Source organism: Passer domesticus, chromosome Z, assembly GCF_036417665.1.
Source record: "Passer domesticus isolate bPasDom1 chromosome Z, bPasDom1.hap1, whole genome shotgun sequence".
Lineage (NCBI taxonomy): Eukaryota > Metazoa > Chordata > Aves > Passeriformes > Passeridae > Passer > Passer domesticus.
Window position 1 is genome coordinate 7854082 of NC_087512.1, and position 27712 is coordinate 7881793.

The following is a 27712-nucleotide window of genomic DNA, read 5'->3' on the forward strand; positions in this document are numbered from 1 at the left end:
CTTATCCAGGCTGAACAAGCCTGGCTCTTGCACCCTCTCCCCCTCATCACAAAGGCTTAAATTCCTTTATTGTCTTTGCTGCCCTTCACTGGACCTGCTCCGGCATCCACGTCTCCTTTTTACTGGGAAAACCAGCACTGAACACAATGTGCCAAATATGCCTCACTGGGGTTGAGCAGCAGGGAATAACCTGGTCATTCTTTTAACCACTGTTTTTTTTTTTTGTTTTGCTAACCCCTAGAACAGCAGCATCTCATATAAACTCCCTACCAAACCAGGAAACTGCCTTTCCATTGCACACTTCAGCCCTATTTTTCAGACCTTTACATTTTTATGTGAATACATCTCCAATTCCTACAATGAACAAGAAACAGGAGTATTTGCAAAAACTTTATCTCATCTTTATATTTTCTTCAAAATAAAAAGGCATTTTTATTCTTGAAAACAATAACAGGTTCCATTGCTTTTCTGAACCATATATATGGAGATAAATAGAGTAGAACATACAGTACTGGATTACAGTACTGGGAAGCTGAAAGGCTCTTCTAGGACTGATTTATAGAAGGGAGCAGACCCAGAAGGAACAAACTGCCTGAGGACAGGCCACTCTGGCACCTCTCAGTGGTTTTAGATAGTCCATTTCTCTGTACGAGCTTCCACACTTTTGACCAGGCCTTCTCCCAAAATCTCAAAGTCCTCCAGAATTGCTTCCACATTGGGAACACAGACCAGCTCGTTGTTCAGAATTGTCACCTTCCTTCCCCTCATGCTGGAGACCTGCAGGACACAGAAAACATTGCACAAATGGGAGCATCTGCTCAGAGTTGCATTGCAACCTCTGCCAGCCCCAAGTAAGAGAAGTAAGTTCCTCTCCTGCCTTGTCACATTCAAACCCTGTTGCACCACTGCACCCAGCTCCACAAGTTTTACTTCTAACACTATCAGTGTTCATTTTTAGAGCTAACAAAGTGCAAAAGTGACCCTTCCAGCCCCTTCTAGGGTTTACCCTGGAGCCACAGGCCAAAGACTGTGAGGAAGTCGGGAAGCAAAGCAATGGCCAGGGGCATGGTGGAATGACAAGTGGGCAGATGCATGGCAAAGCCTGGATAAGCAGGGCACAAGGAGTATGCAAAAGGGATCACAGCACTGAGTAAGGCTGAGTAAGAGCTGCTTCTGCTCTTTGGTGGGTGTCAAGACCTCAGGTAGGAAGATATCCTTGGCTCCAACAGTGGCAAAAACAAAACCCTTGTGTTTAATTCAGCCAGACTCAGCTCCGATGCAAGCATCTCCTCCTCTGTTTCACCACTCAATAACTGGGTTTCACAACAGCAGCCAGGCAGAATGGCCAATGCCCTCTGGCCGTGAAGAGAGGGGAGATAAATCACCAGAGACTGACAGAAGAGCCTGGGCTGCCAGCTCTGAGCCATGAGTAACCGGTTTCTTTGCGTCTTTCCTTCATAGAAAGCAGCATGAATCACTCCAGCGTGCCTCACACCTGGCTTAACCACCCTCTAGGGTTTGCCATCCCACACAGTGCAGCTGGAAAACAGCTCCATGCATCAACGAGGACATGGGCACTCTGGACCTAGGCTTCTTGTGGGTTGGGTATTTCTGGTAAGATCCCAAAGCCACAAGAATGGGATAGTCTATTTCCCTTCTCAGTTCTCCTGATGACTGAAGACACTGTGGCCACATCTGTGTCTTGGTTTCTCCCCTTCCAAGAAGCAACAGAACCATGACCTCCATTTCTCAAAGGGCTTTGGGGCTGATGAGAGTTGGCCAAAGCAATTATCATACAGAAAAATAAAAAGAGCCCTTCAACGTTCAGGGTATAAAGGTAACACAAAGCTTAAAACAAAGACAAAAACTCACCTTAAAAGGCTGAGGCTGGAAGCTCAAAGGTTTCCACAGAACTGCAATCACTTCCCCTCCATGCTTGTCATAGAAGAACAAGGCAAGATCATCAAAGGCATTCTGGGTAGAAAAAAAACATAGGTTAATGACAGTGACCCCTCAGTGACAACTCACTGAGTGTCCCTCACTATGGTCCTCCATCAGCTGACCTGGCACTACCAAGCTGTACCTCTCCTCCAGTGTCCAGCAACCATATGCAAAATTTCACAATGCATGAGACAGAAAGAGGCAGGCCCTACCCAGCAGGCAGTCCTGCCACTACATTTCATGGCACCAAATACAAACATGAAACCAGAGGCCAGCATCTCAAGCCCTGCAATCTGTGCAACCAAGGTATCAAAGCTCCTTCTTCCACCAAGATAAACCCCATGTGAGCTATCAGCCCTTTATCCAAAAAGGAAACCTTAGAGCAGAGGTTTTAAGTAACACAGTGTTCTGTGGGGTGGAAAGAGATGGAAAGCTCAAAGGAGGCACTGCAGCAATCTGTCCTCCTTGCCCCTTGTGTTTCAACAGTGGTGTCAGTGAGCATCTCCTTTGGTGGTGTTGGGCAGCAGAGATCAAAGAGAGATGTTGCACAAAGGGATGACTAAAACCCAGCCTGGCTTCCCCCAAGCCCAGACCAGCTGGATTCCCAGGGCTGCAAGGAGGCAGATGAGCATCACAGCAGAAGGAAACAATGCTGTGTGCAAGCAACTTCTCAAACCCAAAAGTCTGGCCCTACAGCTCATCACCCAACGTGCTGATACCAAGAGATGTGTACCCTGAAAAAGCTGACCAAGACAGCCAAGCAGCTGCTCCCTGATACACCTTCACCTTAGTGCAGATCAACATCAGGCAACAAGATGTATTTACCAGGCTGAGTAAACAGTCCCCAGCACCAGTACAGGAGAAGCATCTGCAAAGGGTTTCACCAGCCTTGGAACAAACTATTGCCCAGAATACAGACCCTCTTCTCCCTCTTCAGCCTTCTCCATCACCTTTGTTTCCCAGCTTCTACAAGACAGATCTATGCTGGCATCATTGTACCATGAGGTTTTCATGAGGATGTGCATAAAAGAAAATCAATATCAAAGAAAAGCTTGGATGGACTCTTATATGGACATACTAGGATGGAGGAAAAAAAAGGCAGAATGGGTTGGTGTTTCCAGTGATCTAAAAAGGCAAGGTGGCATTTTTAGAATACAAACCTAATAAGAAAGGAGGGGTGGTGTTGTCTGTAATCTTCAGAAACAGATTTGAGTTTGGACTGTTGTTGCCCTCACAGAGGGCAACAAAATCAGGTCATCAAGATGGAAAGATCCCAAGAACTACCAACTCATCCCACTCCACGGGCTTTCATAGGGGCAAGCCTGGTCAAGGCATTATTTCACCAAACTGGCTAGAAAAACCACTGTCTAAAAATACATTGAGAAAGAGGTAATCCACCTTGGCATTTCTGTACTGGGAGCAACAGGTTCTGCTTAGAGCCCAGTAAACAAGGGAAGACTTCTCTTTTTAGCCAAAGAGGGAGGGAGGGAAAGCTCAAGGAAGGGTAATAAAGCTCAGGGCATGCTGATTGCCAAGGTGCAGCTTTCTGAACCAAAGGGGAGCAGACAAGTGAGAACCTGAAAGAGCCCAGCTACTCTGCAGGGCGAGGTCCTCAGCGCCACGCGATGCTCCTTGTGAGAACAATATTTTTTACAGATGCATCTTGCTGGACAGAAGCCAGGAGCATTTGCAGTAAAAAAACCCTCCCAGGCTCAGCTAATTTCCCAATAAAACCACTGTTTGGCCAGATACCCAGCAGGGTTTTCTTTTTTTCCCCAGACTGCAGGGAGCAGAGGGCAGATGTTAAAAGGATGGCATCCAATTCAAAATCTCAGCACTTGTCCTGCTCCCAGAGTTGTCCACATGGTAGTGTTTCAAACTGGCCCACCGAGCTGTGGAGTTCTTGAGAAATGGCATCATTTAAAGGGTCAGGTGTATTAGTCACTGCACTCCTGTTTGTTCAGAGGTTTGGGGAGTAAAAGAAAACAGTTCACCCTTCTTTCCACATCCCACGTTCTCTGCCCAGTGTCACTGGACTTGTCTGAGCCTGCTAACACTTCTTCCAGGAAAAGTTTCAGAGAAAAGGGAGAAAAGGCAGGGACTACATTTGTTCACTTCTCCAGGTGCTCTGTCTTGGGTTGCAATTCAGCTTTCAAGGCCCATGGAAATCCCTGCCATCAACAAAACCTACAGCTGGTTCCCACCTCAGAAAGACATGGGGAACCTACAAGCTCAGGGCTTCAATTTGGAGAGGCCTCATTACCCAGGGAGAAAGTGTATATGGCACCTGGAAGAAGATTAGAACAAGCTCTGTAAGAAATCACCTGGGTTATAGGAATGAAAAGGGTGGAGAAATGTAGTGAGTAAAACAATGCCTGGATCTAAAATGCGATTACCAGATTAAGCAGCTCCATCTGAAGCACGATTTTGCAATGAGGTAAGTGAAATTTAGTTAAGTATCTACTAATTCTTAGGTATCTACATTGTTAAGTATCTACTTGCTGCTAGTTAAGTATCTATTGTTTAAGTATCTACATTGTTAGTTACGGATAGGGTTTTTTCCATCTGGCCCTTTACCACCCATTTTTTTCACTGCCTCTACAAAGAGATTAGGCTCATTGCATCACAGATGCTGGAAGAGCCTTTTAGGGAGGTCTCTGCACACAAAAATGTGTCCTACAGCAGTATTTCCTGGTTCAGCAGCAGCTCAGAAGGCAAAAGCATCAATAAACACTTGCTCAGTGTTCAGAGCATTTTAAGTGCTCTTTGCAAGGAACCCACCAGCGTAAAACCTTATTAAAGTTACTTACTTCCAACAGCGTAAAACCTTATTAAAGCCGCTTACTTCCAACAAACAATTACATTTGTGGTTAACATTTTGAGATCTCTGTCACCCTGTTGTGACCTGCCCTGATGCTCCCAGTTATGCAGCACAGAGAGAGCCTCCCCCACGACCCAACAGAGCAAGGAGCACTGTCCAAGGAACCCCAGGCTGGGGCTACATCTGTGACTTTCTTTTAAAAGACAAATTAAATCCTTAGGTTTGGGATTCAGCTGATAAAAAGTTTCAAATTTAATTCAAGCTAAGCAGACTTTGCCACAAGGGAGCTCCACACACATTCTTGTCCTGGGCTTTGGTGCAGCAGGAAAGAAATGTGGAAAGAAGCCACTTGTGTCCTCCTGGCTGCATCAGCAAACCTGTCAATCCACCAAATCATTGAGACAAAAGTCTTCTGTCACTTCCTACACGACAAACCCTGCACAGCCTCTGGAAGGGCATTGCCAACACAGAAGAAATGCAGCCACAGGTCCCCTGTCAGCTCACCCCAGGAGCACGTGGGGCTGATGCCCCACTGAGCAAGTGAGCACACACACGTGTACCCACCCTCAGCCCAGGGCACTGTGCTAAGGGTCTGGTGGCAGCTCTGCAGCCCTGAAAGCAGGTGATTGATTTCCTGACACCTCTGCCCTTCCAAAGGTGCAGATCCAGACAGGAAGGTTCCTGCCTGACATGAGAGCCCACAGAGCCTTTTCAGCTTTTCCCTGTGTACCTGGTGTCACCACAGAAGGAGTCAGCCCTGTCAGTCAAAACAGGAAGGGAGCAGACTGACCTGGAAAGATTTCACCAGTCACAGCTACATTACGTGTTTTAGGAGACAGAGAATTTTTATTATATTAACTCCTTTCTAACATGCAGTAGCAAGAGACACATTTTTACACCATGGGAGGAAGAAAGGAAAGGTCTCCAAGTCTTCCTGATAGGTCTTGTCTTAAGGAACAAGAAATGCAAAACATTACTTTAGAGGGATGTTTATTGTAAAGCAGGAAGCATTTTCCTGCTCGTCCACACAGAAAAGATCTCAAAGGTGGACAGTTTCTCTGCCACAAGCTCTTCCTCTGGCATGTACAGCCCAAGAAAGCTAAATCTCAGTGCCTGACAGCACATCCCACCAGTGACCTGGTGAGACCAAAGACCCGGTAAGAAATGTGAGGTCTATTATAGCCACAACAGACAGGCAGAAGATGGACACAGCACAGGCAGCTTCACCCAATTCACCCCACAATGAGTGAACAGCCCAGGGAGGTGGCCAGAGCCTTTGGCTTTTGTGAGCTCCAGAATGCAGGCAGACAGGCACGGCAAGCACATCCACAAGCCCTGTATCCTCTGGATGTTCTGAAGTCCAGAGGACAGCCAAGTCACCCTGAAGCAAAAGCTGCATGGACTGAGCCTTCTCACACCACATCCCCAGCAAAGACAGGGGTGTTCTGCAGCTCCACAGCCACCACCACACAGAGCAGCAGTCATGATGGAGACTCAACGGGAGCCTCATTCCAGACACTTACATTTAATTTAGCCTTGCTGGAGAATCCCCACCAGGAGCCAACCCAGGGTTTGCTCAATAAGGCACTCTGAACTGTAAGTGGCAGGGAGGCTGTTGATGGGCTGAATCTCCAGGGAAGCCCGCTCTGGGGACGTCTGGCACCTGCTTTCCCTCAGAAGTGTCTGTCTGCAAAGTTTTCTCATGTGGACAGGATTACAGAACAGGCCTTCTCTATCAGATCTGTTCTGGAATTTAAGAATTTGCTGCCTGAATCCCACAGCCAGCCTTTCATCTCTACCCAGAGCCTCCCAGGCACCAGAGCAATTCAGGCCAGTTCCTGCAGCACATCTCGTTGAAGCAGGAAAAATTCAAGCAGGCAGGACTCAGCACTTCCTCTCATTTTCTACTCTGATTAAGCTCCCTGGAAAAGGCACACAGCAATCCTTCAGCTCCAGAGCACTACTGCCTTGCTAAGCCCTTTAAGAGAACAGGGGCAAACAGCTGGACAGAAGACTGCATCTCCTGGTTACTAGTCTGAACTAGGGGAAGAAGCCACTCCCTGCCCCTCTCAATTCAATCAAAACACCAATACATTTGAATCCTGTTTTCCTGTGGAAATCTCAGTAAAGGGCAGATGTTTCTTTTCTGCCCAGAGAAGAACACGAAATCCCACAGCATCTGTGAGGCAGATGTCTCCCTTTGTTGCTACAAACCCACCATGGCTGCCCTGTCAGCCACGGCTACAGCCCCGTTGCTCAATTCTGTGGTTTGTGCTGTTAAGAGAGAGCAAATTACTCTGAATCAAAGCCAGTCAGTTCTGCATCCAAACTGCCTTCTCATCCAAGTTCTCTCAGAAGGATTCACTGCTGTCACCACACTCCTTTCTGGCATCAACTTCTTGCAGGGTTTGGATCACCCCCAGGGCTTCCAGCCCACAGGACAAGGAAGAGCTGAACACTGCTTAGAGCAGCAAGAGCCAGGGAAGGAGAAATAAAAAGGTGCTGCAGAGGCTACCAAGTAAGCCAAAGTCAATGAAAAAGTCTTGCCTTGAAGCAACAACATCAATACACTGAGACAGGAAGTATGATAATTTCGAATGGATAGAGTAGCTTCTACTGACAGCTCAGCATCAGAAGGTTGCAGTGGTCCTGCAGTGCAAAATCAGCTTTTGAGGCATTCCAATTTAACTGGATACAGCTGAATTCTCTGAGACCATGCGCCGCATCACCTCTGAGACTCTCCCAGGAAAATAAACACCTGTTTGCCTGGAAAAGCAGATATTTACCAGCTCCTTCAGGACTGCCTGCTACTGATCTGAATGCTATGAATGACAAGCAAACTGTTACTGGAAGATACCTCCAGTATGATAGCTACAAGAGAAAAAACAATATCCAAGAGCCTTAAAGACAAAGAAAAGCCCCACAGACAGAGATGCTGAGGCAGATCTTGGGCTCTCTGCCCCACAGCTCACTCTTCAGAGAAAGCTGCAACCAGTTCCTGATCTGTTCCCTCCTAAGAACCCTCATGTCAAAGAACAGGGGACACCAAGTGAATCAACACTTCTTCCACTGCTTCCAACAAGCAATGTGACCTTTGCTCATATCCATCTTTCTTCACTGAGATGTTAGCATATTGGATTTAGGAGCAGCTGTAGTTTGCAACCTGGCCAAACCCAATACCCAATCTATTATAACTCATAGTAATAAAAACAGGTAGCAAAAAGCAGTAAAAATTCAGGCAATATGGATGTCACTATTGACCAAGTAAATGATAACTGCCTGAAGATTAATGAAAGCTGCTTTCCAGAAAAATCTTTTCTCTGCCTTTAACTTCCAGAGCCACTTACTGACATCAACTTGTGTAGATGCATAAAAGTAAAGCCTATAAACCCTGATGAGTTTCCTGATTGACTGCCTCAATCTACAGCCCCAAAGAGACAGCTCTCCAAATCAGCTCATCCAGCATCCCCCAGTTTCTCTTCAAGCAAGCATTCTTCTTTCTTTTAGGCTTCCATGAGAGTTGCTTAGCCCTGACCCCTTCAGAGACACAGAGACTCTATCCCCATGCATCTCCAGCACCTTGGTAGCTGCTGAAAAGCTCTGTTCAGCTCTACAACCCACTTCCAGCATTGGGCAGAGAAGGATTAAAATAAGACTTTAAAAATTCCATTTCCTACCCACATCTGCTAGGTTTCATGGCAGCAGGTCACACATTCATCATTGAAAAGTGAGAGGCTGGTCTTGATATGACTCCTCAGACACCAGAAAGGAAAGTGAAAGAGCAAACAGTTCCAAATCTGTTTCCACCTCCCTTCAAAATGCTTGTGAAGGATGCTTCTCCCCTTCCTTCTTGCCCAAGAAATCCCCCAGTGCTCTCCAGAACATGTCTGCAGGACCTCAAGGTCCACCTTCCTTCTCAAAGGGAGGAGAGCACTGGGCACCTCCTCTCCCAAATGTCCTTCTAGCTAAAGAAGCAGTGCTTTTTGCAGGGAAATTGTGTGACAATTTTGTGGTCTTCCTCAGTTTCATGAAGCCTTTCACACATACCTGTCTGTCACCTCCTCACCACCCAAGACTGTCCCAAGCTGCTGTGGGTGACAGGATGACTAAGCTTACACCTTGGCAGAGCTGGCAGCTCTGCTGAAGCCACAGCAGATTCCCATGGGCACAGGTTATCATGCACTGGGGCTGGCATGCAACCAACCAACCTGGGGGGTAACAGGGCTGTGCCCAGGATGAGGAAACCTTCAAAGAAACCCTTGCAAGTTTTCTTTGCCCAACTCCTGAGGTACCTAGTTAAGGTGAAAGGAGAGCTTGAACTGAAAGAGCCCAGAATCTTCCAGCCCAAACTGGAGTTTCAATTCAGGCACCAGTTTTTCAATGGTGGCCAAACATTGGGGCAGGGAAGTAGGAAATCCCCATCCCTGGAGACCCACAGCATCCAGCAGGACTGGGCTCTGTGCAGCCTGCTCTAACATGAAAGCTGGCTCTGTCCTGAGTGGGGAACAGGACAAGAGACCCCCACGGGCCCCTTCCTGCCACAGCCAGCCTAGATTCCCATGCTTACAGTTCTGGCACTGCTCATAGCACTCCTATCAGTAAGGGATGATGGCACTTCAAAGTCAAGGCAGGCTTTGAGAAGAGGGCACCACAATCCACCTCTCTGCACATCCAACACTAACATTTAACAGGTACCACATCTGAAGCTGGGAAGTGCCAGGTACTGCACAACCGCAAAGCACAGGCTGTCCAGATCCAGGGAGGATCCCTGCTGTCATCCAAGACCTTGCATATCTCCCCAGCTTGCCAAGGCTTTGGCTTGGCCTTATGGTGGAAAAGAACATGGTCAGTGAGTTTGGGTATTCTCCATATTGCCACATTACCAACTTCCTCTGTTGTTATGCATGCGGCCAAACACAAAGAAACCACTCTGTGACCAATACTGATCTCCTTTGGCTCACACAACCACTGCCCTAACAGCAGAAACCTTACTGGGACCATGTCATGGATACCTCTACTTCCCCCCAGAAATTGTACGTGGCTACTGCCCATCATGTACACCAACTGGTGGAAGAAGCCAAGAAAAGTGAATTAATTAACTGGAGACAAATGGCTTAGACACTTTTGTGCTGAATACAGTATTCTTCAGCAAAAGCTCCTGGTGGTTTGTATCTGAGCTCATCCTCACCATCACAGCAGCACTCCCATGCAGGAGGAGGTGTATTCACCAGGACTTCTGCTGGAGAAGCAATGCCCATCCCACGCAAATACCTAAAGATGTCACCAGCCACGTCCAGCATCAGCAGGCAATCCAAAAGCCAGAGGGGAACTCTCCCTCAGGCACCCACCTGCCTCCCCAGCAGGCCATGCTTACCCTCAGCTCCTGGAGGTACAACTGCACAGGGTCATAATCCACCACAGGGAAGAGAATATTCGTGGCAGAGCTGTTCTTCACCACGCCACGGGAAACCGATTTCACTGGCCGGTCCACGCTCTCCAGGAGCCGAGGAATCTGGTTTGGATTCAGGTGGATCAGGACATCATATAAGTCCAAAGGAGGGCGGAAGACCATCTGCAGGGAGAAAAACAGTCAACACAGGACAAAAGTAGGAAGGAAGGAGAGGTAAGAAAGGTTTCCCAAGTCCTTGTTTGCATTTTGTCTCCTTCTCCTTAGGAAGCAGTGAACCAAAGACAAAACTTTTGTGAGATTAATGTTAGAGTTTGCCACAGACCCCAGGAAGCCTACCTGAGTAAATGCTACTGAGAGAGGGACAAAGAGGTGAGCTGAGATGGATAACTGCACTGCACATGGCAGTCTCAGGATGAAGAGGGGAATCAAGAAGCCAACAGGAGCTGGACAACATGCAGGGAACAAAGGAGCTGTTTAATAATGGGATGGCCCCATCTGTCCATCAGGATTTGCCCCAGAGGGCAACAGCATTTTCCATCAAACAGACAGAGGGTGAGAGCAAAACCCCGTCAATGGAGGGGAGCAATCCCAGACACGTAAATATTTGGACAGGCAGGATCTAGCTGTGGATACAGCTGTATTAAAATGGAAAAAACTTAAAACTATGTGTACATTTTCAAATGGAACAAATGATGCAGAGACATGAACAGAGGCATGGGACACTGCTCATCTTGGCACTGGAAGAAAACCCACTGCCTGGAACTGGTTTACAGCCAGGCCAGGGAGAACACACATGAAGAACATCAGTGACCAGCACTGAGTCAGTCCTAGCTCTGTTCCACACAGACCTCCTGTCCCACCCAGTGATCAAGTCCATGGCTTACTGTGTGTGCCCTGGGAGCAAACCCATGTGTGCATCTTCATGACAGCAGGCATGCCCCCATGGGAGTCAAATGCAAAGACATAAAAACAGCTTGCAGCACTCTTAGACACAGGAGGCAACTCCAAACTAAACTGGAAAGGCTTTTCCCTCCTCCCTGCCCCAAGCTCTGCCCTGGAAACAGTATCCTATGTTTATCCCTAAAGAACATTACAGACCTCCATACACTGGAATGGACCAGAGAGATTTCATGGCAATGAGAAACATTCCCACTGCAATGGAAGGGAGGAAGATGTCCCAAGCAGATTGAATCAAGGTGTTGGGAGGCCATGTAACAGTTTGTTTTAGAAGCTAACCATCCCAAGCTCACAATGTGCCTCTTCAATTTTGGTCTTGGGCCAGCACTGTGACTGCAACACACTGGACATGCCTTACTCCTTCACAGCCCTGTAACATACACTGCTACTGTCTCAAGTACATCCTCACCTCTTAATATTTCCAGTGCAAAATAAAGCAGAACAGAAAGCGGTGTCAGTAAGACCTTTTCATATTGCTTAGGCAGAAAAAAAATCCACTGTATGTGCTACTTTCTGGTTTTGGTTTTCATTTGGGGTTTTTTGTCCCTAATGTGAATCTGCTATATCTAACCACTGCTTGGCTTCTTTAGTCCTTTAAGATTCAATCTCCTGGTTCACTAACTGGTACATCAACGAAGTACCCTTCAAAACACATGTATCTCCCCTCAAAGTGTAAATAAATATACATCTCTCAAGTCCATTGCAGTAATGGATGTTTTAGTTTACTTAAAGAATGAAATCACTGAGAAACTGAAGAGGGTTAAACTCCATAGGGCTTTACTCCTCCACTCAAACCAAAATAACATCCTCCTTAAGTGCCTGGTACTATTCTGCCAAAACCTTCAACACCCTGAGCCTGGTTAGAGCTGAGCAAACAAGCCAGATTTCCACAGCTATTCCAGAACAGTCTCCCAGAGGAACCATTTGATCTGGTCATGGACACACCAACTGGTTTGGCAGAGGAATATTGTGGGTTTGCTCATGTCCCAAGAAAACTAGAGAATACAGAAAAAACTTGCCCTAGTCACCCCAAGCTGCAGTGCAGAGCTGGGTCCCCCAGAAGCAGGGTGGCATAGAGGGACACCAGCCTCCTTCCTCCCATCCTTGCAGCTTTACATCCCAGGGTGACCACATGGCCACAGCCTGAAACCTCCTCACACATGCCAGCAACCACCACCAAAGCCCAGTCTGCTTGGCCAGAGCCTGAAAACTCCTGTGCTGCTGCCCCAGGGGGTTACCTTCACATCCTGGTCATTGAGTGGGTCCATGAGCTGCTTCTCCAGGGCACGGAGAGACTCCGAGGCGAGCAGGACAAGGCGCTGCAGGATCTGGGGAGGGAAGGAAGTCAGACGGTAAAACTTGGCAGTCTTGGATCTAACAGGGACATCCCTCCCTCTAACCTCTAGGAGCAGAGAACTGCCCCAAGCCAGCAGCCACCAGAGGCAAGGGGACAAAGGGCCCAGCTCACCTGTGCTGAGGGGCGCTCCTGGGTCCACATGGAGCTCCACTGGTCCTTGGGGGTGGCCAGGAACATGACTGGGAGGCGAGCGCGAGCTGCTACAAACTTGTTCTTGATCTCTGTGCAGTCGGACTCTGGAGAGGACAGCCAGACAGGTGAGATGCTCTGCCCCATCCACAGCCCTCTGACCTCCTCAGCTCCATCACAGCCAGGAAATACAGCACCCTCTGATCCTACAGTGCATGTGAAACCAGAGCTCCTTCACCTCGGGCTCACTCCCATTACATGGACCTTTGCTCTAAACCCACTCGGGTGGGCTCAGGCATGGCAGGTTCTGAGACTGACACAAGCTGGAAATTGACATTATAAGCTAGTGACAGTTTGTATTATCCAGAGTGTTGTATCTTTTGTCTTTTATTTCCCCTCAAGTGGGGAAAAGCTCTTTAGTTCATTAAAATAAGTTGGAGGGCACTTAGGAAAATATTAGTTTCCAAAACCCAGTTCTCTCCCAAACACCTTTACTTTTCTTTATAAATCAGCTTTAAAAGCTGGGTGTAACTATATCCCTCACCCTATGACTTTGCAGAGCCAGGACAATCGCATGGTCTCCTGTGGCTCCAGCATGTACCCAAAAGACCATTAACAGACAAAACACTAGAGGGCAGGAACAGACAGCTTCAAAGACAACACCACATCCAACACCACCCGTGCTTGACACACATTTCAACAAGACCAGAAGCAGCAGAGCATCATCAGTGAGACCCATCTCTTCAGAGGCAGGCAGGGAAAAAAAGAAAACCACACATGGTACAACCAAACCCATCCTGCAGACAAGTGAAACATGACAGGACAGGAGCGAGGGAGTGGAAAATCTCCTTTTCATAGCACAAGCTATGATGTATCCAAGAGATGTGGAGCCAGGCACTGACCAAGGAGGGCTCAAGAATCTCATGCTGCAGCTCTCCTACCCACTGCCCACTCACCTGTGAGGCCAGTGTTTAGGTTGACTATCAGAGGGTTGTTTTTCCAGTCAAAGGTTGTCAGCAAGTTGAGGAAGCGCAGGAACCCCACCTGTGGAGAGCTGCAGGCAGGACAAAACAACATCAGCATTTGCTCTCCTGGCAGCAAGAAGGGCTGCACTTGGGGGTGACTTAGTGAAGGCCCAACCCACACGCAGCCCAATGAGGGGTATCTGTGATGGGAAAGGGAAGTTCAGAATGAATTTGAGACACTTCCCCTTCTCCAAATCTCCAGGGAAAATCTTTTCACCCTTTCCCCTCATTCCTCAGGAAAAAGAAACCAGCAAAACACAAATCATAGTCCCTCCCAACTCCCTCCCAGCTGCCCAATCTCCTGATGCTCTTTCCACCCAGACTCCTGGGTCTGGAACAAGGAGGAGGTGGAGAGAGGGCTGCTTCCATCTCTGGTGCAGGTCTGAACACCAGCCAAGTTCCAAGAGCACCTCTTCCCCTGCAACATGACACATCCACAGAGCCAGATAGCTGGGAAGACGGGGATTCTGTTATTTTGGGAGACAGGAAAGCATTCTAGGCATCAGACTGTTGTTCCTGCTACTTTGGGAAAGGAAACTGCACCCCAAGTGCAGGGCAGAGTAACCTTTTGACTCCACACAGAAGAAAAACATTTCCTTTAACTTCATTTCACTTCCTCTGGGCCCCATTACATCTGTCTGCCAGGGGCCAGCATTTACCAACACACTGCTCCATTCAGTTTTCAGGGCCCAACCCCTCGTCCTTCCCTTGGAAGCCTTCTCCAGGAGGGAGGGAGCCTGGAGCTGCCATCACCACCCTAACATCCTTCCTAGGGAACCCAGGAGACCCAGCATGCTGGTAGCCACAACAGAGCCCTCACCCTGCTTTTTCTGGCCAGCACCCTCAGAACAAGGGGCCTCACCAGTCCACCAGAAGGCACAAGACACCTGCAGTTGTGCCACCAGCACCTAGAGGCCACAAGGACACTTGCTCCCAGCCCTACCAGGGCACAGTGTAGGGAAAGCCATAGTCCTGCAGTGCTAAGTGCCTCCATCTCCTCTGGCAACTCCCAACAGGACTTGGGACAGTATTGTGGCAGCACAGGGACCTCATGCTCCCTGCTGTGAACCCTCTCAACACCTCCCACCTGAGCAGCATCCCACTCTTCCTCCATGCCATGTAATGAAAGGCACTAAACCACCATCAGGCCAGTCTGATGGTGGGAAGCTCTTCATCCTCACCTGGGTGGTGTGAAGGGAGCTGGGTGGAGGAAGAGAAATGCCACAAGCAGGTCCACACACTCCTCAGAGATGCTGTCGCTCAGGAGCTGGGCGCTGATCCAGCGCTTGGCCAGCCGGGAAGTGCTGCCAAACACAGGGTGCTGCTGCTGGAGCCTGTGAGGAGGGAGACACGCCACTGCTCAGCACACACACCCCAGGACCCACAACAGCCTCTTGGCATTTGGCAAGAAAGAAAAGAGGGGCAAAAATCTGCAAGGAACACTTGCACAGCATCACAAGCACAGAGACTTTCAGCAGATGATGAGATATTGGGGGAAGAAGGGAAAATGCTGCCTCATGCCCACCCCTAAGCGTGCTGCATTTTAATATTTGTCTCCTCACACCAGTGACGTCAGGGTGAGAACTGGTGCCACCCACATCCTTCCCTTAATCCTTCCAAAGAGACTCCCACAAGGCTGGCTGAAGGGCCACTTCCCACAGCAAGTTCCTCTACCCACCATCACCCTCCAGGATCCAAGGGCGTTTCCAGCCATGTCCCACATTCTGACCTCTCAGGCACTTTCTGCCTCACTTACCCATGCAGTGAGCTAGTTAGATAGGGCAGATGCAATGTTTCCAGCTCCAGCTGCCGAGATTCCTCTGTGTCCTGGTATTTCAGCATCCCTTCTGGAGTGACCACTTCCTTCAAGATCAGGGGCTCCCGGTGGTAGGCTACTTGGAGACGGAAAACGTAGCCATCCTGAGATGGGATACAAGGCAAAGTCAGGCTGGATGGTGACAAAAGCAGCATGATGTGTGTTATGCTGCCCCTCATGGATACAACAGCAGCATCCTGACATCAGTGCAGTCTCACCACACTCTTTCCTAGGCCCACCATCCAAATATTGTTTTTATACAGTGGGACCACTGCCACAGCCCCCCACCTCGATAAGGTCAGGCCTGGAGAAGCTTCCAGGGACCTCCCTACCTTGTACACGTCCGTGTGGGTGACTGCAGGCCTGCAAACCAGCTGGTGCTGCTGCCGGAGCAGCTCAGCCAGCTGGAGGTGGAAAGCGGCCTTGATGCGCTTGATGGCTCCTTTGTCCTGTGGCCACTGGCCACTGCCTTCCATGTGGCAGATGACTGGGGGCAAAGGGAGAGCAGGAGGTCAGTGAATCCCACACAGAAATAAGGTGTTGGATAGGGGTGTCTGGAACTACAGGTTACAGCTCAAGGGGAGGAGGAGACAGGGCTCTGCTCCTGCCTGCAGCACACCAACACAGCAGTAACAGAGGCAGGATTGATGCTTGCCTCCACTTCCCTCCACCAGATCATCTCCCACTCACATCTCACCCCACTTACTCTTCAAAGGGGTTATGTAGGCTGGGCAGGGTTTCTCCTCTGAAGGAAGTAGCAAGTGCTTGCTTCTGTTATGGAAGGAATAAATTGGCTTCACAGGAATGGGAGGAAAGACCTGAAAGAGAACAGTCACCCAGCAACTGAGACCAGGGAGCAGAAACCTCTTGGCAATGTGTATGCCCTCATTCAAATCCCCCACACCAGCAAAGCCCTCCAGTACAGAGGATTTGGTCAGCTTGTGCACAGCCAGCCCAAAGGATGGAACAGCAAAGAAGAGGCACCATACTGCCCCAAGGGCACTCAGGAGCCACAAAAGCAGAGCGCGACTCATCCTCTCAGTCCTCCCTCAGCCCAGCTCCCTGCAGACCCCCACGCATGGCCGTGCCGCTGGACACTCACGTCTGTGTACCGGAGGGCAGGATGGACACCCTGCACAGCCGTCACCGTCAGCGGCAGCTCCTTCAGGCTCCACAGCTTGCGGCTCAGGTCATCGTAGGAGCACACAACACTCACCAGGGCCTCCTCGCCTGTTCCCCCTGCCTGCGGACACACAGCGAGTCTTTCCAAGCACCTCTCCTGCTCCTGCACTCACCTCACCTCCCTCATGGGCTGGCATCACACCCAAGCTCTGAGGAGCCAGCGCTGCCACCCCAGGGAGCAGCTTCTGGCAAGAGCACTCAGCAAAATGGGGAGGTAAGAAAGAGAGAAAAGACAAGGGCAAGGCTGTCTGCGACTCCCCAGCAGCCACAGCTATCCCAGAGGCAAATAAAATTATTTATTTTGCAAGACACTAAGGCAGCACCAAGAGCTGTACTGCCAGCAGTCACTATAATAAAGGAGAAGCCAAGAATGATCAGGGAATAAAGAGATCATAATACACTGGCAAGGTGAGAGCCCTGCTACTGTCTCCCCAGCAGTTACCATGACACCAACAGAGGCAGCAGTTTTAACAGAAAACTCTACTGACTACATCTTTAGCCAAGGCAGAGTTCTGGCACATGGCAAAAGCAAAGACAGAAAACACTCAGAGCATCACAGGAACCCTGCGGAGGGCAGCAGAGAAGCACCAGGAGAATTGGTGCTGCCCTTACTGCTTCCACCTCCCCAAATAACAGCAGAGCAGCCTGTCAGGGAGGACACATTGATGACACCAAACCACCCAGCTCAGAGGCAGCTGAGTCACACAATGAGCCAACCTGCCTGGAGGTTTCCAACCTGGGCTCTGTGGCGGAGCAGCAGCACCCTCTGTGGGTGTGCTGGACCACAAACCCCGTCCTGCTTGTGGCTGCATCCTTCCGCTGCCTTCATCCTGCACATCCTCGCATTGCTGGCTCCCCAAACTGCCTGCAGCTGGAGGAGCAGGTGCCCTGCACTCACCACCCCACACACAACAGCAACTTTCTCTTTAGTTCCTCAAGGACTGGCAACAATGGAACCCCTAAGCACCGCTCAGGCTCCAGGAAAATGCATCCCCTATCAGACTGGGGTGTATCAGCCCTGCTAACCCCAGACCCGTCTGAAAGGACAACACATAGACCTTCCTGCCTCACCACACAGCAGGCTGTGAAAGCCAGCATCTCATCCCAAATCTGACACCCAGCTCTGCCCAGACCACAGTCAGTTCTGGCACAGGAGATTCTTTCCATCAAATGTATGCCCCTTCGATCTAAAAAAGTGGAAAGGAAACAATTTCTTCCTCCATTCAACAACCAGGTAAAGAGCTGATTGTACTGATGCCTTTTTGGGACTACCTAAAAATGGAGGCCAGACAAAACTAGGGGAATAAAAAGTGGTTGTATTTATTGAATGGCCTTCAGGTACATTTTCAGGCAGACAAAGCCCTCCTCAGGGACTACACCTAAAAATGGACAATGGGTCATGGGTTTTCATACTTTTATAAGTTTGGTTCATTTGCACATTAGGGGTTAATTTTCCAATTACAGCTTCAGGTAATGAAGACATCTACTCCAAGTTTGCTCCCTCTCCAACTCACTTTTGTTTACATTTCCCAGGGCCTGAGACAGTAAGGTATCATTGATTCCCTGAGATAGTAAGGTATCATCGATTCTCAGGCCTAGAGAGGAATTGTTTTGTCTAACCAAAATGTGAAGACAGTAGCTAACACTCTATATGGAATTTAGAGTTATACACTAAGGAACTGCAGGATTACAAATATATGAAAAATATTAACACTAAAATCCTAAGCCATCGGTACAAAAAGACCAATGAAGTGTGTCAAAGTGCTCATGGCTCATCTCCAGACTTTAATTTCACAAGCTGAAAAGCAGAAGTTGTAAGAAGGGACATTTCCCAGCCTCTGAGATGCATTTTTTCTGTCTGAAAGTGCAGTTTCTTTGGTTTTTTTCATTCAAATGGAGCACAATCTAGCACTTTGCAATATGCCAGGAAAGATCCTTTTCCTGGGTTTGCCAGCTGGACCTAAGGGATGGGCAGCACAGAATTGTCTGGCCCATGTCCTGAAGGATGCAGTACCTCAGAGATGCAGCCAGAGGAGCACTGTGGGACAGTAATATATGCTCAGGCATGTGGACAGGAGCAAAAGCAGTGAGACTAGGACAATGGGTGCTAGCAGGGCAAAATGAGATCTGGGGGATGCTAAAGCAAGAGGATTTCAGCATTTATGCATTGGGTGCCATGAAAGACTTGGCAGATCCTTACCCTTACTACATTCTCTTGGGAACAACCCAGCTGCTACAACCCAGCCTCCCTACAGCCATTTCTTCACTGCTCTTCCTGGAGAGAGCCCCAGCCCCACAGGGAAGCAATCATACCTCTTTACCAGTCCTGATCACAGATTCCAGCAGGGCTCCTGTGTAGCAGATGGAGGACTCAGGAATGTCTGCATGGCTATGAAGGAGAAGACAACAGAGCATCAGAGCTACAGTATGCCAACCTATCGATCCTGTTGACACTGCATGGGTCAGCCCAAGGATGAGCAATCCCTCTCCAAAGCAGCCCTGGTGAAAAGACAAATCTCTGTGCATTCCTCCCTGCCCAAGTAATCCACCCAAAGTGGACCAATACTTGTGCAGCTTCACAGGATGCAAAGCCAAAGGCACCAATGTGCAGCCTTCCCTCACAAGACCCCTCCTCAAGTCAGGACAAAGAGGCACAGGCAAACCCTCCTTTCTGTGCAAGAGGGCCTCACTTTTGGCAGATGCTATAAACTGCAGCAGAGGCATTCCAATGCCATAGGGAAGACACAATCTTGTGAACCACTGCAAGGTCTCAGAGGATTTCACAAAAATGTCCTGCAAGGTCCAGACAGCTTCTCTTCCGGCTCTGAGGAGTGCCCCGGCATCCCATCTACATGGTAAGGGCAGGACCAAGCTGTCTCCTTGCCCTTTGCATTACATCCAGCAGAAGCTACAGCACCAGGTGCTTGCCCTTCCCACCTGCTCTTGGGAAGCAGCGCACAACCAAACAACCAAAATGATCTCACAAATCTGAAACAACCCACAACACCCCAGAAAGCATGAAGCTGACAATGGGGTCACCAGGGACAGGACACATGGCAGGAGTGACACATGGAACAACCCACAGCTGCTGCTCAGTGCAACTTACAGCTTCAGCAGGTGCCTGATGATCTGCTCAGGAATGAGGCGCTTCTGGCAGACAGTGCTGGCCTCCCACACCACAGCCTCACAGATGCTGCCATCCTGGAACCGACGCAGCTCTGACTTCTCCCCCCAGAAGGTCCGAAACTCCAAAGCCTGTGGGAGGACATTGACCAGAGCAGGGACAAAGGTCACTTCTGGGCCAAACAAAACCTTCCCAAGATCACCAGCCAGCCTCCCAGCTGTCTTCAACTACAGCACAGCACCAGCTTTGCCCTTACTCAGCATAAGCAGGGCTCCCCTCACCTCGGGGTGATCAGCCTGAGGACCCTTCTCCAGCGTGCTGGCAGCAAACTCTGGGACAAACAGGAGACCAAACGTCAAGGGCCCAACATCCTTGTGTTTGGGGGGCTCAGCATCAATTGGCCACTGTGGGAAAATGAGGAACATGAGGCACAAGGAGAGATGAGGTTTCTGAAGCAGCAGCTGCTGGGATATAAGGGTGCTAGATGAACCTCCTGCTATGTTCTCCCAGGGGCCCAGACAAGCACAGACAGGAAAAGTTTCATCTAAATAGGTCTTCCCAATGACAAAAAAGCTGTCTTCACCCTTCCTCATTACTGGCCCAGGATTTCTGCCTAGACCAAGCAACACAACTGCATCCCACAGCCCAGGGCATGGCCGCAGGTTCCATATTCCCAACCAGGGAGACAAGCCTGCCTCCTTCGCCAGTGAGCAGGGATGCCCTCCCTGTGCTCTATAGTACCACAAGAGACAGTTGAGACCCCACAAGCTGCAAAGGATGCAGCATCATTGTCAAGCTGCATTACCTCGGGGATCTGGGGCAGGGAGTGAGCCACAAGCTGTGCTCTCTGGGACAGACCACGTGCCAGCAGCGAGACAACGAAGGGCAGGGCTGCAGACACGTAGTTCCCACCCCGATCCATCAGCTCATTCAGCAGCTGCATCTTCTTGCAGGTACCCTGCAGCTTGGAGACATGCTTCAGGCTACGGAGAAGAGGAGAAGCTGGTCACCCACCTCTGCCACCAAATCCTTTCTGAGAGAGGGCTATGTTAGAGGATGGATAAAATGGGGAACTGAGGGTCCTAGCCCAGCATGGGTACTACAAGAATGCCCTCTGGCATCTCAGGGGATGCTGGTCATTGTTTCCAAGGCTTAAACATTGCTCCCCTCCTGTGGGAGGCTATCTAGACAGTAAAAGTGGAACAGCCCAGTGCAAGGAGGCACCAGTGTCTATCTCAGAGCCTAGCAGAACCGCTTCCCACCATATAAGTTCAAATCTAACCGAGACCAAAGCCAGAAGCAGATCACTTGTCCTTGAGCAGGCTGCCTCAGCACTACCCCACCAGCACTGTGAGACTCACTGGAAGACGTGGTCAAAGGTCCTGAGCATGGGCTTCGGGGTCATGAGCAGCACCTGAAAGCCATCCACCATCCGGTCATCCAAAATCTCCATAGAGCGCTTGGCTTCGAATTGGACCTGAGCAAGGAGGGAAGGCAGTGCAGGAGCATGAATGCAAAGGGAGAAGGAAAGCAAATCCCTCCAGAAGTGGTCACTTGTGCTACCCCATCAACAAAGGCCAGCCCATTTCCACAGTCAGCAACACACCCTGATCCCAGTCTCTGTCCTTAGCATGAAGCCAAGTAACAAACTGCTCTCACTACTGGCCAGACAGTCCCTTTTTGATATCCCTGACACCAAGGTGATTTTTTTTCTCTCCTATGAAACAGTTACATCTGCTAAACAACTGCTTGGCTTCACCCAAAGGTTCACAAAAAGAGGGAAACAACTTTCCCACACCACTCGAGCAAGACTGGTAAGGCAGCACTACATTTAAGTCTCCAAATTCACTTCCAAGCTTCAAAGCTGGAGATGTTAAAAGCTTAGAAAGCCACAATGAATGCTCTCCCTTGGTCCTACATCCTCCTTGAAGACATCTAACCATCCGGTGTCTGAGCTCACTCCTAAGACAGCACCTCAAGAAGCCACCACAACCTGCTCAGTACCTGGTGGTATTTGCTGGCAGTCATATCAGCACAGAGATTGACCAGTCCAGAGGGATCCACAAAGACCACTTCAAATGCCTGGTGGAAATCATCCAGGACAGGCTGGAAAAGCAAATGTGGTCCTTAGTGCTACAGTGCATCACATACACCAAGACACCCCAAAACTGTTGCCATCTGCCATCCCTGCAACAGGGCTGCTTACCAGGGAGGGATCAGCATCCTTGGCTAGACTGATCCCTGTCACACTCAGGTCAGTGGTGGCTGTGGACAGACAGGAAGGAACAAGTCACACCACCATCCACATCTCTCCCCCTGGTGACAGTGGCACGGTTACATGCCAATACCACCAAGGTCTCACAACGTCAACAGTGCTACAATACAATGCTGGCCTCCACCCTATGATGGGAATTACCCACTGCAAGCTGCACCATCCAGCCCTGCTCTGTTGACTCATTCCCTCCTGTTCATCCCACCCACAGGGGCTCAGCTCAAAAGAAAAGCCACAATGGCCTCTCTGCCCCTTCCCTCGCTGTGTTCAGGCTTTGTGCAGAGACAGCAACCTTTCCTTGCCCAGAGAGGCCCCTGGAAACTCACCCAGGAATTGCAGAGTGCTCCTCAACACCTGGTAGCCACTCATCATCTTGACAATCTTGCGCTTCATCAGCAGGTAGGCAACGAGCATGGAGACCAAGAAGCCACTGAAGCACCCCAAGCCCTGTGAAAACAGAGGTACCACAACCCCATGGCAGCCCACAAGTTAGGATGGGCCCTCCATGTATTGTATTTGTGAGGTGCCCTCGTGGCAGGAAGGAATGATGAATTTGACTCCATGTTCTCAGAAGGTTAATTTATTGTTTTATGATACTATGTTATATTAAAGAATGCTACATTAAACTATACTAAATAATACAGAAAGTATACTTACAGAAGGCTAAAAAGATAATAATAAAAACTCATGACTCTTTCTAGAGCCTCGACACAGCTTGGCACTGGTTGGCCAATAAGTCAAAACCAATGAAACGACCACCTGTTGGTTAACAATCTCCAACCACACTCCCAAGCAGCAAAACACAGCAGAAGCAAATGAGATAATATTGTTTTCCTTTTTGTCTGAAGCTGTTTCTCAGCTTCCCAGGAGAAAAATGCTGGGAGAAGAGATTTTTCAGAAAATACAAATGTGACATCCATGAAAACCTAACACAGTTCAAAGCAAAGCCACAAGCCACCACCCCACGCCCAGGATCAAAGCACCACGCTTCTGCCATAGTAAGGAGAGCAGGCCAAAGGCAGGTTAGCCAGGTGAGCAGAGCCCACCTTGGCACAGGACATACCTTGCTGAGCTGCCGCTGGTTCAGCCAAACTTTGAGGAGGGCCAGGCCATCTTTCATGCCTGGGAAGTCCGTAGCTGCATTAGACAAGAAATGCAGGTGGGAGAGCATCACTGTGTCACAGAGGATGGAGTTGTTGTAGTGTGGGGTCGGGGGCTCGGTGGCTCCTGTGTGGAGAGGTGACAGCATGATGGACCCAGTCACCAACTGCCTGCCCATGGAGAAGGGCTGCAATGGACCCACCCACAGGCACTGGGGGCAGTCTCTGTCTGAAACAGATGGCCCCATGTTCCCCCAGCCCCAGGCCATACCCTCTTTGGGAGCGCTCTGCTCCATGAACCAGGCAGTCCGGACGTTGTTCTTGCTGGGATAGAAGCGGCTGGGTTTGAAGAGATCCGAGTCAGGACAAGCATGGAGCCGGACAGTGACAATCTTCTCATCCTTGCCTGTAAGCACCCAAGGGAAGATATACAGGGGAAGAGATGTCAGAGATTAAACTGGGAGCATCCCCAGCCTGGGCAAAGGCAAATCCTCCCTCCCAGCAAAGTTCCACAGCAGTGGAAATCATCTCAGAGCAGAGAGTGGCCACATCCCAGAGCCAGTGATGACCTTGAGGTCACACAGCTCATGGCCCAGCCCCATCCTCCTCCTCACTGCTCAGTCTGGCAGCATTGCCTGCCCCCTGGCCTTGCCACGTCTGTCCCAGATCCCAACCCACTGTCTCCTGAGGGCTGCGGGAACAAGCAGCAGTTGCATCTCTCTTTCACAGGGATCACATCATCTCATCAGGGAAGAGACAAACTGCATACAGTTTCCGGGGGAAAGCAGTAGGACAGTAGGGTACAGGGCTAGGGAGGGCAGGAAGGAAGGGCAGTGCTGGATACAGGTGTGTTTTGTAGGGTTTATTTTTTACTCCTTGAAGTACCCACAGGATATGCCATCCAGAAAGACCAAGGCTGGAGAGCCCAGCCAAGCTGCAGAGGATTGGGAAGGGGAAAGACCCTGAGGACTAAACTCTGTGTGAGGAGAGAAAACAGATGAGAAGCACCCAAAATTTATCACCAATTGTGATGGCAGCCCAGACTGAACCCTCTCCAATGAGGCGTTAAATGGTATCAGATCACCACCAACACCCTCCACCCAACAGTAGTACCCAGTCACACCCCAGTCACACAGAGCAAGGTTCAAGCGTCACCTTGAGGCCTCAGGAGCAGGATGGGCTTCAGATGGTTGCTGTTCATGTAGGCAAACTTCACACTACCAAAGAGCTTCTCCTTGGAGAAATGCTGGGCAATGTGGGACAGGTACAGGGCTCTCTTCCGGTGGTAGCGTTGATTCAGGTTATCTTTGTCCTGAAAGATTTCCTGGGGAAAGAGGGACAGGACATTGCCACCTCAGCAGCCGGCCAAGTTCAGTCCAGCCTGAGGCACCCCTGCACCCACAGCTTCCCCTGGCCCCACAGGCAGCCCTATCCAGCTGGTCAGGAGCTTGATACTGGCTCACCGAGCTCCAGGAGTACAGGAGACAAGAGCAGTCATGCAGCCAAACAGGGTCTGCTTGGTCTCAAGCTTTTCTTACAATTAAGTCTGGACAGCAAGGGGAGGTTACCAGGCTCCAAACATCTCCCTCCCTTTAACACAGTCTTGGAAGCTGCAGTAGAAGTGCAACTGGGTAAAAAAATAAACAGCATGCATCTCCCTGGCAATGTTCCATCCAGGCAGAGAGAAGGAAGATCCTCAGGAGGAACTAAAAGATCAAACAGCTGCTCTGACAGAGCAAGAGGCCAGCCCACACTCCCCAGCTCCTTGTGGAAGTCACCCGGCATATTTAGAGACTGCCACGTCACTGAGGAATGGAGTGGGAAGGGCAGGGGTCTTGGAGGACAGGAGAGGACAGGGTTTTGGCAGGCCCCAAGCCATTCAAGAGGTGGCATGGCCACTTGTGGATGTGACAGCCTGGTCAGAGAGCAAGAAAATGAAATTAGTTTTCTCACAGTGGACTTGTGAGACTTTTTGGGGAGTTGTAGAGAAACTATGGTAACTTGTTATTATAAAGAACCCGCAGATGGTGCTCTCCTATTCTCTGTTTTCCTGTTCTTTTCAAGGACCGTTTGTGAGGAAGGTGATTTTGTTAATGAGCCAATCAAGTGGAATGTATCAGAACTCTCTCATAAGAGAAGAGCTTTCGCATTAAAGCTGCTGTTGTGCACACCAGCCTGCTTGGAGCCTGTGCTGCCTTCTTACTCAATAGTGACAGCCGCTCACCCGTGGCATGGTCACTGCAACGTCCACGTTGATCTCTGGCCTGATGCAGGTGCCCAGCAGGTAACTGCCCACCACCTTCAGCTCGGCTGGGGGCACGAAGCGGAACCTTCCCTTGACGTTGAATGGCACCTGCAGGAACGGGACCTTGACATCCTGGGAGAGCCAGGCCTGGTCAGTGAGCTGGGAACAGACACACAAAACACTCTGAGCATCAACAGCAGCAGATGTGCAGGGACCAAGACCCTGCTCCCCACACAGCTGCACCCAGAACTTAAAGATAATCTCCCCACTTTTTCCTCGAAGAAAAAGCAAAGTATTATTTTTTCAGCCCCTAAGGGATACAGTCTACAAGCAGCTCTGCTTGCAGAACAAAAGCAGAGCCTGCTTCTGCTCCATCCAGGACAGGGGTCTTGCCACCTCTTCCATAACCCTGGAACATACTTCAGTTTCTGGAGTCTCTGGGATGGTGCTCAGCAGGCTGTTAATTTCATGGAGAAAGGCATCGATCCTCTTCTTCTTTTTCTCCTTCAATGTCACCTCCTTCAAAAGCTCTTCGATCTGTAGGGGGAAAGGGGACCATCAAAGGCATCTGTAACACTGGAAATGCTCCTTTTACCTCGTCCTCCAGCACCAACCATGAGCCTGCTGCAAAGGACACCTGGTGAGCTGGGGGACACACCAAACTCTCCTAAAACCCTGCCTGGAGCTGGCAGTTTGATCAGTTCCTGCCATTTTATGCGAGTGCTGAATTGCAGTCATCTCCATCCCAACCAAGATCCAGGAAAAAAACCCTGATGTAATTCACACAAGCATAGCTCTCAGGCTGGCTGTTTGTACAACAGAGAATCAGCTGCAGGAAACAACTACACAGGCTCCCACCACAAACCAGCCCCTAGAGATCCTGCCACTGACAACAGCAAGTAGCTAGCAGATCAAAGCTGTTCCTCATAAAAATCACCAATCACCTGAGGGACGGGATGCCATCCAGAGGGACCTGGGCCCATGAGATTCAACAAGACACCATGTGCAAGATGTTGAATCTGGCTTGGAGGATGAGCATTCCCAGAGCAGCCCTGCCCAGAAGGGGTTGGGGGTGCTGTGGCTGAGAGGCTGCACATGCCCCGGCCATGGCACTGCCAGCCCAGAGAGCCAAACGTGTCCTGGGCTGCATCCAGAGCCCCGTGGGCAGCAGGGCAGGGAGGGGATTCTGCCCCTCTGCTCTGCTCTGCTGACATCCACCTGGAGCACTGCATCCAGAGCTGGGCTCCAGCACAGGAGGGACAGGGACCTGCTGCAGTGAGCCCAGGGGAGGCCACCAAGGTGATCAGAGGGATGATAAGACCTTTCCTATGAAGAAGGGCTGAAAGCATTGGGATTCTTCAGCCTGGAGAAAAGAAGGCTCTGAGGAGACTTACTGTGGCCTTCCAGTACCTAAATGGGCTACAAGAGGGCTGGAGAGGAACTTTTTTTATGAGAGCATATAGGAAAAGGGGCAATGGCTCTGAACTGAAAGAAAGTAGGTTTAGATTAAACAATGGGACAAAATTTTTCCCTGTGACTGTGTTGGCACAAGTTGCCCAGGGAAGCTGTGGATGCCGCATTTCCCAAAGTGCTCAAAGCCAGCCTGGATGAGGCTCTGAGCTACCAGGAAGGTGAATCTGGGGGGGTGTTGAAACCAGATGATCTTTAAAGGCCCCTTCAACCCAAACCGCTCTGACACCACGATGCCGTTACCAGCTGATCTCCCCATACCCAGCCTGGTAACCGCGGGCAGCGCGCGGTCCCGCCGGCTGACCTGCAGGCGGAGCAGGCTGGAGTGGAACAGATCCTCCGTCTCCTTCAGCTGGGTCAGCTCCTCGCTGGTCGGCGGCTTGTAGAGCTCGGCGCGGCTCAGCTTGGCCGGCTGCGGGGCGGCGGCTCCCGGGGCAGCCCTCTTCCCCCGCCGCACCGCGCCCCCGCCGGGCGCCTCCGGGCCCTGCTCCGCCTCCTCCGCCTCCTCCGGAGAGCCCTGCGGGGAGAACACAGCACGGTTCGGTTCGGTTCGGCCCGGCCCAGCGCCGCCATCCCCCGCCCGGACCCGCCGCCTCTCACCGCCATGGCCGCTGCGCACGTGCGCCTCCGTCAGCGCGTGCGGCGCCGCGCGCCCCGCCGGCCGCCGCGCGCCGCTCCCCATTGGCCGCGCGTGACGCCGCGAGGCTTCCCCATTGGCCCCCCGCGCCGCTCGTGCCCGCCCGCGGGGGGCGTGGCCGCAGCGCCGCTGGGCTTCCGGTGCCATGGCGGCGCCGCCCGCCGGCTGCGCGCGCCGCGGGTTTGCCGAAATCAGCGCCTTTCACCCCAAAACTGCGGCTCTCGCG

At 50.5% G+C, this 27712-nt stretch overlaps 1 protein-coding gene across 1 annotated transcript; it reads right to left on the reverse strand.

Moving 5' to 3' along the window:
• Positions 1 to 377: 377 nt before the first annotated feature.
• NOL6 (nucleolar protein 6) lies at positions 378 to 27474 on the reverse strand. The gene is made up of 26 exons (XM_064403464.1): positions 27450 to 27474; positions 27154 to 27366; positions 25800 to 25916; positions 25359 to 25538; positions 24290 to 24458; positions 23406 to 23540; positions 23098 to 23261; positions 22361 to 22481; positions 21969 to 22027; positions 21767 to 21868; positions 21124 to 21239; positions 20568 to 20745; positions 20044 to 20166; positions 19745 to 19893; positions 18952 to 19027; positions 16559 to 16699; positions 16163 to 16274; positions 15789 to 15943; positions 15397 to 15560; positions 14822 to 14974; positions 13572 to 13669; positions 12598 to 12722; positions 12368 to 12457; positions 10137 to 10334; positions 1873 to 1974; positions 378 to 777 (listed from the first exon to the last, which is right to left on the reverse strand). Exons 1-26 carry the CDS (start codon positions 27453 to 27455, stop codon positions 628 to 630), a joined length of 3396 nt encoding a protein of 1131 aa, XP_064259534.1. The 5' UTR covers positions 27456 to 27474; the 3' UTR covers positions 378 to 627.
• Positions 27475 to 27712: the final 238 nt, after the last annotated feature.

What these genes read in the sequence shown, in the direction of transcription:
- NOL6 (XM_064403464.1), bottom strand. An exon ending in CAGAGACTCCAGAAACTGAA is followed by an intron (nt 25,539 to 25,799) that starts GTATGTTCCAGG and finishes GTCTGTTCCCAG; the next exon opens with CTCACTGACCAGGCCTGGCT. An exon ending in GAGCACTCTGCAATTCCTGG is followed by an intron (nt 22,028 to 22,360) that starts GTGAGTTTCCAG and finishes GTCTGTCCACAG; the next exon opens with CCACCACTGACCTGAGTGTG.